The sequence below is a fragment of the Pundamilia nyererei genome, unplaced genomic scaffold (genome assembly GCF_000239375.1).
Source record: "Pundamilia nyererei isolate P.nyererei 1_Seehausen unplaced genomic scaffold, PunNye1.0 scaffold00028, whole genome shotgun sequence".
NCBI lineage: Eukaryota > Metazoa > Chordata > Actinopteri > Cichliformes > Cichlidae > Pundamilia > Pundamilia nyererei.
In genome coordinates this window covers 2,309,117-2,325,018 of record NW_005187429.1, presented here as the reverse complement: position 1 = coordinate 2,325,018, position 15,902 = coordinate 2,309,117, and the positions used below count along the sequence as shown (strand labels likewise).

Genomic DNA, 15,902 nt, shown 5'->3' with positions numbered 1-15,902 from the left:
ATATGAGAGATGCACTTTGTGATAATAAAAGAAGTGTAACAACAGGAAGGATCGGAACATTTATAGAAAGACTAAAACCTCCCCCTTCTGGAGTTTAAATATTTAATGTGAGCCACAGATGGTGTAAGATGTTTTTTAATGATCACTGTTTCTTTTTCTTTTCAATAATTACACCAGTAACATAAGATAAACTAATACTTTTAAGTAAAAATATCAACCTTCATGTAAGCTTTTATTCGGTAGAGAGTGTGTAGAGAGACAAGAAAGCAGGGAGAGAGAGGGGAAGACAGCAAAGGGCCGCGGGTCAGACTCAAACCCGGGCCTACTGCTCTCTGGCCATATGGGGTTATGGTCGCCTGGTCATCCCACTGAGCTATAAACCCATACATTGGGTTTCAAATGCAATGCCACCACATGCCTAAACATCTTTGTAAGGAAAACTCATCCATGCACCCCTTTTTCTGGAGCCTCTCCTACCTAGGGCGAGAGATGTGCTACACCTTGGACAGGTCACCAGACTTTTGCAGGACAAAGAGACAGACAACCATTCAGACCTACAGCTTATTATACGTGCCAGTTAACTCTGACAGGAAGCTAGCGCATTCAGAGAGAACTGACACAAGTACACAGAAAGACCTCAGCCAGTTGATTTGAACCAAGCACTGTGAGGCAACAGCTGTAACCACCAAAGTCAAGTTTTAATAATGAAGACTGGCACTGGAACAACAGTCGCACGATGATGACTAACTTAAAGAAATCCAAATAAAAAGCATTTTACAAAGCTGTTGAGCCAATGCTTGCTTAATTAAATTAAAACCCGTTCATAGTCAGAACATTTGATGTTTCGACTATTAAGTCATTCACACTAATTTTGTACTAACTTCCAGTGACCTTCAGTTTAGGGGGGCATATAAGGTCACACTGTAGGGGTCAAATGTAAATGTTTTTAAATTATATTTGTTCTCTGTCTCTTTGTACTCGGTCTGCTTTCTGCCGAGCACTCTTAAACTCTTAAATTTTGTTTCTTTAATGTCCACTTTCAAGTGTGACCTATTGACAAACACTATGGAAATGTTGCTCCACACAAACAGGCAGTTGTGTTTCGCTGTTCAGAAAAAAAAACATGAAAAAAAACAACCCGTCGGATTATAATTACAGACTTGCTTAACTTAGCTTCACAACCCGACACAGAGTTTATAAACATTTTACGTTACACAGAGTCACTCAGCGGAATAAAACTTACGAATCACTAAATATATCTGCTGATGAAATTTCTTGTTTAGCCGAACTAACTAGTTAGCTGCGGAAGCTAGCTTGTATAGCACTTCCTATGATTTCTAATCACTGTGACGCGCAGGCAGCTGATTTTAAACACCAAGATTTATATAACTGATCATTATTATGAGAGCAGCCGTTAAATCGGTGCTATGCTCACTCTATTTCAATAACAGAGTTCAATAAACCAAATTAAAAACAATTCACTCACCCTGTCGGAAAAACTGCGATGACGTCAACGTAAACACACCCACATCTACGCACGGACCGGCAGACGTCAAAATATTAGGTGTCCAACGCGCCCAACTAGAAATGAAGAATATTGTTACGGTAAATTTTATTAATTAGACATAAATACATTTTTATGATGAAAGAGTATTATGAACGTCTTTATATATCCTACCTTTAAATTATCTTTCAAATTAAATCGCGCATTTTAGGTACAACCACATTAAGGCATTTTCACACAGTCAATCATCAGGGGCAGACAGTCCTGAAGGCGGCAGATTGAACCGAGTACTAGAGAGTTATACAAACGATTATAAAAAATTGCAAAGGAAACCTCAAAATATTACTCTGGATCTTCATTGTATCATAAGGTATTTCCCAAAAATCTGTTTTAAGAGCTATGTTAACCAACTGTAGCTAACTCACAGGTCTGTGGTAGCGTTATTGAATTAGTTAAAGATAAGTAAAGGCTTCTTACAAACATGTTCATCAACGAGAGACATGAAAATAGCTTTTAAAGTATAATGATTCTTTATTTAAAACAAACGGCATGTCTAACTCGTTTATAAAATCCTGTTTTTATTTCATACAGATCATATCTTCCCTGGGCTGTCCACCATGAAGAGCACTGCAGCAGCACCACAGACCTTTGATCAAGAGGATTGTGATGTTTGGCTGGACACTGTGGAGCTGAAAGGAAAAGCTAAACAGGTAATTGTGTAAACATGGTCTGAACACTGACCGAATGGCTTCTCCAGCATGCCTGAGTAGAGCAGTTATTTAATACACTAAAATGCTGATCTGCAGTCTCTGTCTATTACTGTTTACACACTGTGTTCTCTTTTATATCTTTCAGAAGCGCCGTAGCCGTCCCATTTCTAAACTGCTGAACCCGTTTTGTGAAGGTGCTGGATACAGTTTGGCTGTGGCATTAAACTTCACTCAGACCAAAACAGAAATGCCAAAAACCAAACAGAGCTCCATATCTGCCTTTTTCACAGCTCATCGGAGAGGTAAGCATCTAAAAGTCTGCCGAGAGTTATAGTCTAATCTTATAGTCTGATGGTCTAGATCAGCCTCTCTGACACCAATAACAATGCCATGTCCACACTCACTTAAACCTCCTTTCATCTCACTTCTGATGCTCAGTCTTAACTTCAGCAGGTTGTTTTAATCATGTCTGCATTGCTGTCACATCACTGGTTGATTAAATATTTGTGTTTACAACAAATTGAACCTAATGAAGTGACCAATAAGCATACAAGTTAATACAGTAAATTATTTGATTTTGTGTTAACATACTTTTTTTTCTTACTTTCTTCTAAAAGTCCTCAATAAGATGTCCACTTCTGAGCCACCAAACATGGATTCAGTGCAGCCTCTTTCATCATCTGACTCAGCTACACCGACAGCCACAGCATCAGGGAAAAAACGAGGGCGCAATGTTGGTTTTGAAAACTCCAACTTTGAGCCTGTTTTGGTTGACGAGCGTACAAGTGAAAATGTGACTGAGAAGGAAACAGAATTATGGCAGACGCGTTCAGAAAACCATTCAAATTTACAAAACATATACTGTGAATCTGAAGAAGAGAAGCCTGAAGAGTGTGAACCACCACAGAGTAAGAGGAGGGTCTCTGATGCCACCTTTACACAAGATGACTGTCAACCTCTACCACAGACGTGGAGTCAGGACCCGCTGTTCACTTTCAGTCAGTACACTGAAAATAACTTTCATCAGACTAGCCACAAATGTACAACAGTGAAGAACTTCAGCAGCTCTGAGCCAAGTTTAGTAAACAGTCTGCAGAATGAGGAGGAGGTCTTTAGAAAACTGATAGATGCAGAAGGACAAACCTCAACTCAAAAATCTTTTAAACGTCTTCATTCTTCTCGTATGATTGATGAGAGGGAAAACAGCACGCCACCGTCTTATAATTCCCCAAGCAAAGACTCATCTTCCTCTCATTTCAGACCTGTTTCAAATCATAAGTGGACACAACCAAAAACCGCTTCACCTCGGAAACAAACAGGTCAGCTGTGGGAAAAGGCTGCAAAAGAAGAGAGCTCTGCCTTCCAGATCAAGCGGACAAAACCGATAAGCTCTCCTCTCAAAAGGCGAATGCCGCAGCAGCGAAGCAGAGAACTCGATGAGGACAGTTTGGCCACTTTGTTCACTCAGGACTCTGAAGGGTTCAGGGTGATCGCACACAGAGGTCTGCACACCAGGAGTCCTCTCAAAGATCAGAGTAACGTCAGCATGGGAGTGGTGAGTGCTTACAAATCTCTGCCGGAGGAGGAGGAAGAGGATGAAGAGATGCTGTTTACTCAAGACTCTCAGGGAAATGTAGTGATTAAACACTGAAAAACAGCCTTTTAAAGGCACTACAGATTTCAGATGCTGTTCCAAATCTTTTCCAAAAATGTGGATTTTGGAGGATAAAATATTGAAAAATCCTTTTTTAAGGACTTTCAGGTTGGGGAAGTGCTGTAAACCTGTATTCTTTTTAATGGCCAGTAGGGGGCAGCTCATGGACTGAAAAAAGAAGTCTGATTATTACAAGTCTACAGGAAAGTTAGCTTTCAGCGCCTTTGAGTTATTAGCCCAGTTAATTCTTCTCTGGAGAGTTTCAAGATCTCATTTCATAACCTAATGTTTGTAAATTGTGATTTATCTGACTGCTGACATACGAGTGTGTAGTGTCTGTGGATTTGCACCCCTTCGCTGTCACTTCTTGTTTCAAAACACTAAAATGGGGAAGTCAAGATGTTCAGTGTGAGAATTAAAGCCGGGACTTCACCAGCCAGTGAGTAACATCGTGGTTTTATGTAGTCTATGAACCTAGCAGTACACGGCCAGCTTGTATGCTGCAGGTCTTGTTGTGTCAGGCCTGTCTCAGATTGAAGGCTTTCTTCTACACGAGTCCCTTTGTTTTAAAAGTTAGCCAGGTTCTTGCTTGTTCTTGGTTTGGACTTCTTGCCCTCCTGCTCAAAACAGGGAGAGCTGCTTCTGTGATATTACAAGCCATTATGACCAAATATCATCAGTTCTTACCGTACAGGGATGAGGCGGAAGAACATTTGTTTTGGTTTATTTTTCTACTCTGTGATTGTCTTCTTTCCATGTCATGGCTGATCTCCTGAGATTTTATTCTTTGTTTCTCCCTTTCATGGTTCTTTTTGTTGTGCTTTTTTTTTTTCTCCTCGCACAAAATAAAACTAACAAACCAGAACTGGGAGGTTTTGACTTTATTTGGAAAAAAAAAAGACACAGAATTACATAAAATTGTTTTCTCGTATATTATATTTTTAGTATCAGCATTTCATCTGTGCTATGCTGGTGCTGTGTGCTACAAAATAAGAGTGGTATACAAAGTACAATAAACATAGGAAGTGCTCGGAGGTAACCGTTACCACTATAGCTGACGTTGTACAGTAAAAGAAATTAGCTAATTAATCATTTTAATCACAACAGCAGCTGTTAATGCAGAATAAGGACAGTACTGCATGTACTTCACAGTGACTTTACTACATGACTGCTGGGCACGATGCTCTTTACAGAGGTGGCTGGAAGCACTTTATTAGATTGAAAATGTACCACAGACACTTATTTGCTTTTCTCTATTTGAAGGTAATGTTGGTTTTCTAAGTTTTCTGCAGTAGGTGTAAGTGGAGTACTGTCTTATTAGTGGTCATCCCGGAACATTTAAAATCTATATTTTAAGGAAACTGATCTAATGATGAGAATACCTTTAAAATATTATTTTTCAGCAGTTACACTTTCTCACATAAATGCCTGTGTTGTTTTGGCACAGAAATGTAAGTGTGCTCTGGTTTGTGACACCTAAACCTGAGCTATTCTTCACCACTAGTGGGAGATTGTGTTATACTGACAGATTCATTACAGACAACAGCTGCAGAAGTGCTGGAGAAACCTCTTATGAAGTCACAAATACAGCAAGTGGACTAAAAGTTAATCTACGTGCCTATTAGAAAACCTTTCCTACAGCGCTATGAAAACGTATTTGCCCCCTTCTTGATTTCTTTTTCATATTTCTCACATTTATGTGTTTAAGATCAGCAAATGAACTTTAACCGAGTAAATAAAAATGCAGTTTTTAAATGATGATGACCATGATTTTTTTTGTTTTTATCAAAGGAAAAAAAAAAAGCCTAAAACTACCTGTATGTACCCTTAAACCTAATAACTGGTTGTGCCACGCTTGATAGCAAGAACTGCGATAACTGGCAATGAGTGTTTCATATCATTGTGGAGGGATTTTGGCCAACTCATCTTTGCAGAATTCTTTTAATTCAGCCACATTGAAGACTCTCCGATGTGTTAAAGGTCATGCCACAGCATCTCAGTCTGATTTAAGTTCAGACTTTGACTGGACTACTCCAAAACCTTCTATTTGTTTTTGGTTTTTGAGCCATTCAGAGGTGGACTTCCTGGTGTATTTTGGATCATTGTCCTACTGACTAAGCCAAATGTCCTTGAGTTTCCTGAGCACCGTTGATGGCCGAAGATTCTCTGTCAGCATTTTCTGGTAGAGAGCAGAGTCGCCCAGAAGTCATTCAGGTCCCGAAGCTGCAAAGCAACCACTGCCACCACGTTTTACTTTTGGTATGATCTTCTCTTTATGAAATGCTGTGTTAGTTTAAATGGCTCAATCTTTCTAGAAAGTTCAGCTTTTGTCCTGTCAGCCCACAGAATATTTGCTCAAAAGTCTCAGGGGCCACCAGGATGTTTTTTGGCACGAGATGAGCCTTTGTGTTCTGTTTGGTCAGCAGAGAACAATATATCTAATTTTAAAACTTGATTAAAGTTTCATTATCTAAAAACATGTGACAACTATACAAAAAAAGTTATGAAGGGGGAAAGTACTTTTCACAGCACTGTATGTCTGAGGGATAACATCAGGAGGACGGAAATATATTTGTGTTCTATGGACGACAAAGTCAGCCTGCGATCTCCGTGGGTTCTGTCACCAGTTTGGCTCCATTCCACACAGTCTTGAACTGCTCCGGCACTGGGAACTCCCTCTGTTTAAAAAAAAGGAAAACAAAAACAAAGTAAGTGTAAGAACAGCTGCACACATGGAGAGAATTAGCTCAGCCTTTATCTCGGTTACTCACGTAATCGCCCTCTCCTTCAGGTATCATGATGTTCATCTCAGAGCTCTTGGCACTGACAATGTCACAGCTGACGGAGTCCTTACTCAGGTAGACCTGGCAGCCCTCGGTCTTGTTGATGGAAATGGTGGGAACTGTTCCCAAAACCTGCAGAAAGACATGCCTCACTTACTGACAGGCTTTTTTTGGGCACTGTGAGATGTTATTTTACACTTTGGGTGTAAAACTCTGTGAACAGTTTTAAGAAAATGAAAGCGGACCTACGAGACACTCGGCACATCACTTAATTCTGTGTCAAAATAAAAATGTGTTCACCTGCAACTGAATCGATTTGCAGTTAATGATCTCCACGATCCCAACAACGTTCTCAAAAACCACACCCAGCTTCTTACAGTTGTCTAGACGGGATGAAAACAAACCAGATGAAGATTATAATCCCACGTTATGAAATCTGTGCTCAAACTCATGATTTTGCTTTCAGGCAGCTTACCAATGATGATGGAGTTTATTTTGCCCTTAATCTGCAGGGTGGAGTTATTACAACTGAAGACGTACGCCACCTGTTTAAGCTCCGTCTCCTCGATCACCAGGTCGTGCTTCTGCTCAAAGTTTTCCTGCAACAATAAGGATTCAAAAATCTAGATTAGCAGCCGGTCTACCAGGACACCTGGATTGGGTTTGTTTCTACGATATAAATGAGAGCTGGGTAGGTGCAAATTAAATTGTCATTGAAAATTTCCAAAGTGCCCTTCATTTCAGCTCCCGTTGTGGGTTGAATTAAATACAAATGATCCTCAAAATAGGATTTACACATCACACATACCACCCTCCATTTCTTCCCCTCCAGCTCCAGCAGAGGGGGTCTTTTCTGGGCAGGTGTAGTGGGTGAAGCCACAGGCCCCGCGTTCTTGCCTTTGGCTGTTGTTGGTTGTTGAGAACGCAGATTGGGGTTCTTGTGGGTCTTCTGGTCATCTGACACATGCTTCAGACCTACAGATGGAAAGTGTGAGGATAACATTATGAGTTTAAAAATATAAGCTTAAATTAAATTAAGGTGGAAACTGTCGCTCAGCTCTTCTGCGTTGCTCGTGGATGCACCTTTAGTGATGTCCATGCCCTGGTTGAGTTGGGCAAATAGCGCGGAGTGCTGGGCTACGGCGGCGTCCGCCTGAGGCTTGGCGTCGTCATCGGTGAACACCGGAGGAGGGCCAGGGGGTGGAGGAGGTGGTGGAGGTGGACAGGGTGCACTCGGGGCTGGGGGTGAATCAAAGAGAGAAGCAGGAGCGATGGGGCCCTGAGAGATGTTGGAAGGAAATAAAATATTTTAAAAATAATTCAAGTATATTTACTAAAATATTTTAATTTGACTCAGGCTCTGAATCTGAGGTCTGCCTGTTTATTTCATTTAAAGTGTACTTAAATTGTACAACTCTGCAGTGCTCGCAGACCCTGGTCCTCTGACACTTGATGTGAGTAATGTAAAAAACACAAAGCAACACAATCACATTTTTATGTGAACTGTTTGAGTTTTAAGAAAGTTAAAACACTTAAATTTAGTAACTTCAATTTAAGCAGATCTCACTCACGTTGCCTTCAGTTCACATGACTCATCCTGTGTGTTGGTTGTACTACTTAAGCTAAGTGTTGTGCACGAATACTGAACAAGTTAATCTGAACAAAATCTTTACCTAATTTTTTTTATTTGAATGAATTTGGATACTATTTTAAACTAAAGTAAGCTTTTATAATACAGTGAAACACAGCATCTTTGGTTTGTGAGCTTTCCCTTTAAAATTAAACTGACAAGAACAAAACAACTAAACAAACAAGTTTAAACAATAAAAAAAAAGAAAGCAATGCAACAAGAAACAAAACAATAACGACTAAGAAAAAAAAGATAAAACAAACTGATGAAATATGAAAAATGATTAAGATGAATGTCAGCTGTTGTGCTGACACAACGCCAAAGTGACCTCTCTCCTCCCAGGATCAAACAGGAGTTTTCCTACTTGATGGGTGAAAAACAGACAGCTTCACATTAAAATGGCCCAAATTTTACGACTGCACTGTTTCTCAAACGTAACCCCGGGATAGACCGGCCACCTGTCCAGGACGTACACGGCTCTCGGCCTACGACAGCTGGGATAGGCCACAGCTCGCCCCTCGCGACCCTGAATTGGATAAGCGTAAGAAGATGGATGCACTGTTGTGCCAGAAAAGAAAAATCAAGATGTTTTTTCCCCCAAATTTTGTTCATTACAGATTTTTTATAACATCAGAATTAAAATTATGAAGAAAAAGGTCCTTTAAGTAGCTCTGATATGTAAAGAAGAGAAGGGTACACACACACACACACACACACACACACACACACACACACACACACACACACACACACACACACACATCTGCTTTTTGAAGATCTAGCACAGCTGACACAGGGTTAAATTGTCACCAAATGTGCCTCTGAGTGCTCAGACTTGACCTTTGACACGAGTAACATGTGTTGTGAATATCACTGCTGAACAATGTAGACCTGTTACACTAAACAGCTCACTGCATGCCTCTGGATTAGAACCAGCAGATGTGTGCACGCACACATTCATGCATGGCTGTAAAACTATCTACTGAACACTTCTTTGTGTGTGTATTTGTGGGTTTTTGTGTACAAAAAGGATTTAGGTGGGGAAAAAAAAGGTGGCTCCTTGTGTTAATATAATTAGCTTCACTTAAAATCTTCTTAATTTCTGCTGTTTTAAACTACAGCTTAAGCAATCAACAATCTATTAGATAGTTGACATCTATTGTTTCCTGTTTCTGACATGAAGAACCAGAAATTACTATTTTTATCGATTTCAAAGATTTTATACGAGAAATAATCAGCTGAAATAAATAAAACAACTGTCAGTTCAACCATTTAAACAGTGATAACTAGAATCATGTTAACTACAAGCCCCCGAGGGACAACTGGAACAAATATTTGAAGTGTTAAAAGTGTGATGTTGACTACTCAGAATCGGACTTGCTTTAACGTTTTAAGTTCTTTTGTTTTTTTTACCCTGTGTCTAGTTTAATGTGACCGTTTGCATGGGTCCATATGTCAGCCTGTGGATAGGCCCGTCACTAAAGCGCCGTCTGAGCAGCAGATGACGCGTTGCATCGGTGAAGAGGGACCAGCCCTGCAGTTTAGGTTACGGCACAGGCTGTGTGTGTACACAGGCTCTTTGTCGGGGCGACTTCTGTAAAGAAAACCTCCATTCAAGTAAATCGTGAGGACCACCTGTTGGTATCACACACTCCGGTCCTTGTTTGCGCACACACACTCTGTGTCTCTCGCACATGCAGCAGCTCTGCTGTCCGACAGCAGGGCCAGCAGCTGACACACACAGCCACCGCAGGCTCTCAAGTTTCTGCATGCAGACAGTACACATGTGAGCACAGTTGTTGAGCATTAGTTTTAGCTGAGCATAGGTTTTCATCGTTTCATGTTGCAATAAAGGAAAAAGTGAACCTTTTGGGGCTTATTTGATTCCCTGCTGAGAGCAGAAGATCTCTTAACTTAGAGTGCAAACAGAAGGAAGCAGCTGTCCTGAATGCCCAAAGGTACAGTTGTGGTCAGAAGTTTACATCCACTCATCAAGGGCACGAATGATTTCTTCGAACTGTTCTTTTTCCAGTGTCGAATGAGTGTACTGCATACATCTTTAATGACTTTAAAAAATAAGAAAACACACATTAAATCTTTTAACTTTTTTAACTTCACAAGGCCTGCTAACTTCTCATTAGTGATCATGATCGACTACGTTGTAGTTTCTCTTTGCCAGTATAAAAGGATTAGTTTAAAAGCACTCACTGGACTGACCAATACTCAGAACAACGGGAAAGTCCAAGGAACTCAGTGAAGACTAAGAAGGAGAATTGTGGATTTAAGCAAGTTTCTTGGAGTCATTTCTAAACAACTGCAGGATTTATCAGTTCAAACAACTGTACTTAAATACAAGTTATTGAAATGGGCCATCACTTTGGCGGTGTCAGGAGGAAGACCCAAACTGTCACCTTCAGATAAGAGGAAACTGGTTAGGAGTCACCAGAAACCACCAAGGCTCAAGTCTGGAAACTGGAATCTGCTGGAAGACCAGCATCACTGTCCACAGTGAAACCAGTTTTTCATTGTCATGGACTGAGAGGGTGCAGACCAAGACAGAAGCCATTGCTACTAAATCGACACTTTTAACCTCGACTGAAATTTGCAGCTGCCCACATGGAAAAGCGAGACGGTGGTCAGGCGAGGCAAAGATTCTTGAATGGCCTTACCAAAACCCCGACCTCAGCCTGTGTGGACTGCACTTCAAAGCCGGGTCTACGCCAGGAAACCAACTAAATGAGCTCTAACATTATCTTTCTTCCATAAAGTGTGGTCAAATATCCAGATTTATACCAGAAAATTATTGATGGGTGCCAAAAGCGTCCGGTAGAGGTGCAACTTGCTAAGGGACATTTAACCAAATATTAGTGGCCGTGTGTGTATTTACTTGAGCCTTTATGAATTAGATAAAATCTGAAATGAAGGCAAACTTGTGCATCTGCTTCTTGTTTTGTTAAAGGTATTAAATATGCTGTACAATCATTCCACCCTGTAAAAAGGGTGTCCATGATGACCATATCTCCACAGCACCTTTAAAGCTCAGTAATGAAAATGGTTTATTTTATTTGAGTTTAAAATTAAACTATGAATGACACTATCCAGGCCAGCTGTTTCACTTTGTTAACATTCTTCATGCTAAGCTCAGATCTCCCGACCATCTTCTGGCAGCAACCTTGTAGTTACAAATATGACAGCATTATTGATCCTCACTTGCGGCTCAGAGCAAGAGTGAACAGGCATCTTTCCCCTCGGATCAACAATTCAGTTAATAAGGAAAGTGAAGCTTTAGTTTTGTTGTTTCTTTCTGTAATCAAATCAAGAGGAAAAACTCTTCTAACCGATAAGGGAAAAAGATTTGGTTTCAGATCACTGTAATCTCTGAGATCTAGCAAAGGCTAGTCCTTGAGTAGACATTAACAGTGTGTGTGTGTGTGTGAGTGTGTGTGGGAGGGACAGAGGTCTTTGAAAGCTTCACAGAAATGCGGTGAGCGGCCACTGAGGAGAAGCTCATTCATTCATTCATGCTCCCTGCAGTGGTTTATGTAACTGACTGCTCCATAACTAAAAATGGTAGAAGTTATTTTGAGCAGATATAAAACGATCAAGCCGTGCGAACAGAAACCAAACGAAAACACAGCTGACATTATAAAGCACTAGTAACAGGAGTGATTCAGGCTCAGGTATGAGAAGGTGGTGAGTATAACATAAAACAGCACAAGCTTGTACTAACAAAGGCAAAAAAGCCTTTTGAATCCATACGTGGCACCTCGCTTGTGTACTCACACTCTTGCTCCACACCAGACCTGTCGTGTGGTGCTGTTTGATGAACGCCTGCATCTCAGTCCAGATCAACAGGTAGGAGCGCACCCAGTCCACATGGCGTCTGTCTCTGGGAGAGACAAACGTATAACGGTCAAATAAAAAATTATATATAATAATAGATTGGATTTATATAGCGCTTTTCAAGGCACCCAAAGCACTTTACTATGCCACTATTCATTCACTCTCACATTCATACACTGGTGGAGGCAAGCTACAGTTGTAGCCACAGCTGCCCTGGGGCAGACTAACAGAAGCGAGGCTGCCATATCGCACCATCGGCCCCTCTGGCCGACACCAGTAGGCAAGTAGGGTAAAGTGTCTTGCCCAAGGACACAACGACCAGGACAGAGAGCCCAGGGATCGAACCGGCGACCTTCCGGTTACAGATGCGATTCCCAACTCCCTGAGCCACGGTCGCCCACGCTATATATGGGTGCTATGGGTGCTATACATGAAGGAAGCTGAGGCATGTGGATGAGGATGGACCTGAGCAGGTGAGCGTAGCAAGAAACTCACGATGCAGCGTTTTGCAGGTTAAATTTATACAGAAATGTTTTAACAATTTGTGAAATAAATAAAAAATTTGCTTTATTGTTGAACACCGTTAGTCTGCATTCGCCATGCTACCTTTCTAATTTTCATCTACTTTTGCATTCTAGCCTCCTGTCATCTCTCTACCTGATTTGTTTACCACAGTGACTTTCATGGTTTGCATGAATTGTCATTTATGGAATAAATAAATCAGCTGTAATGTTTCAAATATCTAGAAAAGATGAAAAATGAGCTATATTTACGTTTCCTTGTAGTCCTTAAGCACTCTGTTGGTGTAGAAGGTGGCAGCATCGTTCATCTCCTTTACATATGGACCAGGCTTCTGACTCTGAGATGGAGAGAGATAAAATCTCCTGAAAGCTGTGACATAAACACTTCTCTGAACATCTTAAGTTCAGCACGTTTCATAAGTGGCGAAAAGCGGCGTCCTGCCAGTAACCTGCACAGACCAGAAGCAGCTTCAAAGACTTGTATTCAAGCACTGGAGATGGTGATCTTTGATCTTAAAATGATCTTCGCCTCAAATCAGAAGAAATGTTTGTACTGATGGAAAACAGAAAAAGTCCATGTTGTAGGAAGAAAAATAAGGTCTTACTTTTAGTTATTTATCTGCATGAAAGGTTGTTTATGCAGATGATTGAAAAGTTGGCTTAACTTCGTGTTTGCTTTTGTCTGACGGGTTTAAGCTAACATCAGTGTCATTTACCATCAGCTGGTTATTACACACACTCTACTCATAAAGGTTGAATACTTGCTCCTGAGGACCATCAAATTCAAAAAGGGCTAATAGCTTTCTGTTCAGACAGTTGATATGCTTTCTTTCTTGTATTGTGGCTTAAATAGGTTTTATCAGACATGCCAATCTTTACACAGCATCATGTGCACGTTCATGTGTGCTCATCCTTACCACGGCCACCCAGCCCAGTGCGGGGATGCTCTCGCTGACGGCTGAAAGGTGGTTGAAGAGGCTGCTGCCACGGTTTCTTTCTCTGAAGCTCTGAATCTCCTGGATGTGATCTGAAATCGGCTTCAAGAGGTCCTGGAGCTCTGTCTGCAAGAGCAGGAGGGAGAAATTAGGAAGAGGACAGAAGATGGGTGTAAAAGAGAAGGGTCATTATAATCTGAACCCTATAAACATCAAATTCTCTTATTTGTTTAAGAAACACTGATGCCTGTAAAATCTTACTCGCTAGTATATTTTAGCCACCTCCTTAGCCCCTCTTTTAGAATCTGAGCTATATTTCCATGCCCACTTCGGCACCATCCAGCAATTCCTAAACTGGGCTGCAGGAGACGATCTGATTTGATTAGCACGGGCCTTTTTTCCACTGGAACATCCAGATCTCAGTTACGGTATAGCTCGTCTCATAGTTCTCAGCTCCCCTCCCCATCGCTCCGAGCCTGAAAACATTCCTCAGTTCATGGGGAGATCCCTGTGGCCTTGTAAGGCATACCGTTTCTCCAATGTTTACAGTTTATCAATTACACATGCACCCGCGCTCACAGAAGTACAGGAACACAGCGTTTCACTGGCAAATAGCTGCTACTTGCTTACATGTTCTGATCTGCTGTGAAATGAGTGTAATGTAGAACATATGGAGCTAATGAGCTGTGACAGGAGGAAGCTGATGAACAATCAGGAGGAGCTGGCAGTGATCGGTTAAGCTGCAGCGGTGCTCCTGATACATGCATCACCTAGACGTGAGCAAGAGGTGATGCTTGAAATGAAAATCTATTCATGTGCATCAGGTTTAGTAGTTTTATGTTTGAGAGCAGGAGAGCAACAAAAACAGCACTAAACTTTATTTCCCAACAAATTCTTCCCCTGATCAGACGCACATGATCTTCATAAGCACAGACAGACGCCCCTCCAGCTGCTTTTATTCCCTCTAAGTCCACCTAATGGCTGTCTTTGAAGCAATACATCACCTCTTTACTGCAGCAAATAGGCCGTGCTTAAGAGTGAGCATGTAGGACGAATTTAAGGTAGCAAGCAAGATTTGAGGGGTGAAGTTTGCCTCCCTAAGGCGTAACTTTTTCCATTACCTTTCCCTGTAGTAATTCCTTCCATTACTAATCTGTTATCTCTATTGCCAGTATTTAAAGGCGAGCAATTACTCATTTAATACAAATTTATGAGGAAAAACATCTGACTTTACCCTGCTGAGATCTGAGCTCTTGTTCGGGATGCATGAGGTGCAATAAGTCTGTGACGAGCAGAGTATAAGGTGCAGAAAAATCCAACTGTAATGCACCCATATAAGTAAGCAGGATCTTAGGGAGTAAAAAATATGTTTATGTATATGTTCATAAGGACAGCCTCTTTAAGAGTGTTAAAACATTTGTGCTATATGATCACATATTTAATGATGACCTGTCCGAAGTATATCACATCACACCCCCAAACCAGTGTCATGGTCCTTGCCATGCAGATGTGTCATTTGCTGTTTTTTGTCCTCTGCCTCTACAGTCACATTTCCCAGTTTTCTGTGTTTGTTTGCATGTGGATGCACTAGTTTTCTGGCCTGTTTTCCACCTTCTGGTTCCTGCACACCTCCCTTTGATGACTTCACTGTGGCCGCTTCAGAAGGAAGTGGCACAGAGTCAGTCTTCGTTGGTTCGTTTGCATGCAAACAGTTCGCTCTGAGAATTCCCGGACACAGAGGGGTGAGAGAGAATGACTTGCTGTACACGTTAGTCGTTTACCAGCTGAAGAACTGCAAACTTTTACAAAGCCTGGAGAAGTTTCTGCAAAAAAGAAGTGCCTGCACTCACATCCCAGCTGTGGAGATGTATTAGAGCAGCTAATTGATTCATTTCCACTTTTGTTGTTTACTGCTGAGCTATCAACACACTGACAAAAGAGTTATTGACAAGCTCAGCTGAGTGTGCTGAATCATTATTGCCATCTATCAGATTTTTGAGCTTTTTGCTTCTTTCAGTGCCGAGAACAATCCGGCAAAAAGGATAAAAAACGTCAGCTCACATCATGTGTTTGGCTGAGCTCAGTGCGTTATAACAGCACAGGACTTGACTTCCTACACAAGCGCTGCATCAAAGGCAGAAAGTCATGTGTGAACTGCCGGGAACAGCAGTACACACACACACACACACACACACACATACACACACACACACACACACGGTGAGTTAACTGGCCAACCTGAGGTCACCTGAAAGAGTGAGATGCCTACTTTCTCTGACTCTTTCTCTCTTTGTCTAACACTCGATCTAACTGACACACACA

General features: G+C 41.3%; 3 protein-coding genes across 3 annotated transcripts in view; 1 reads left to right on the top strand and 2 right to left on the bottom strand.

Moving 5' to 3' along the window:
* vps28 (VPS28 subunit of ESCRT-I) overlaps positions 1 to 1,552 on the bottom strand; it is a 5,332-nt gene extending 3,780 nt beyond the window's left edge. The window contains exon 1 of the mRNA XM_005728412.1: positions 1,487 to 1,552. The gene's annotated coding sequence lies outside the window, so the exon portion shown is untranslated. The remainder of the gene's footprint in view (positions 1 to 1,486) is intronic.
* A 172-nt stretch (positions 1,553 to 1,724) lies between these two features.
* On the top strand, positions 1,725 to 4,679 carry aunip (aurora kinase A and ninein interacting protein). The gene is made up of 4 exons (XM_005728411.2): positions 1,725 to 1,874; positions 2,096 to 2,214; positions 2,360 to 2,516; positions 2,832 to 4,679. The coding sequence occupies exons 2-4, from the start codon at positions 2,122 to 2,124 to the stop codon at positions 3,863 to 3,865; spliced, it is 1,284 nt and encodes a 427-aa protein (XP_005728468.1). The 5' UTR covers positions 1,725 to 1,874; positions 2,096 to 2,121; the 3' UTR covers positions 3,866 to 4,679.
* A 1,027-nt stretch (positions 4,680 to 5,706) lies between these two features.
* cap2 (cyclase associated actin cytoskeleton regulatory protein 2) overlaps positions 5,707 to 15,902 on the bottom strand; it is a 19,660-nt gene continuing 9,464 nt past the window's right edge. The window contains exons 5-13 of the mRNA XM_005728410.1: positions 13,563 to 13,706; positions 12,898 to 12,983; positions 12,065 to 12,170; positions 7,735 to 7,930; positions 7,460 to 7,626; positions 7,127 to 7,250; positions 6,952 to 7,034; positions 6,640 to 6,783; positions 5,707 to 6,546 (exon numbers count right to left, since the gene is read on the bottom strand). Of these exons, the coding sequence (XP_005728467.1) occupies positions 6,463 to 6,546; positions 6,640 to 6,783; positions 6,952 to 7,034; positions 7,127 to 7,250; positions 7,460 to 7,626; positions 7,735 to 7,930; positions 12,065 to 12,170; positions 12,898 to 12,983; positions 13,563 to 13,706 (1,134 nt within the window). The 3' untranslated portion in view covers positions 5,707 to 6,462. The remainder of the gene's footprint in view (positions 6,547 to 6,639; positions 6,784 to 6,951; positions 7,035 to 7,126; positions 7,251 to 7,459; positions 7,627 to 7,734; positions 7,931 to 12,064; positions 12,171 to 12,897; positions 12,984 to 13,562; positions 13,707 to 15,902) is intronic.

Bases quoted from the DNA above. Each gene is read 5' to 3' on its own strand.
- aunip (XM_005728411.2), top strand. From the start codon at position 2,122: ATGAAGAGCACTGCAGCAGCACCACAGACCTTTGATCAAGAGGATTGT. The intron at 2,215-2,359 runs GTAATTGTGTAA...TATATCTTTCAG, and splicing joins TGAAAGGAAAAGCTAAACAG to AAGCGCCGTAGCCGTCCCAT. The intron at 2,517-2,831 runs GTAAGCATCTAA...TTCTTCTAAAAG, and splicing joins TTTCACAGCTCATCGGAGAG to TCCTCAATAAGATGTCCACT.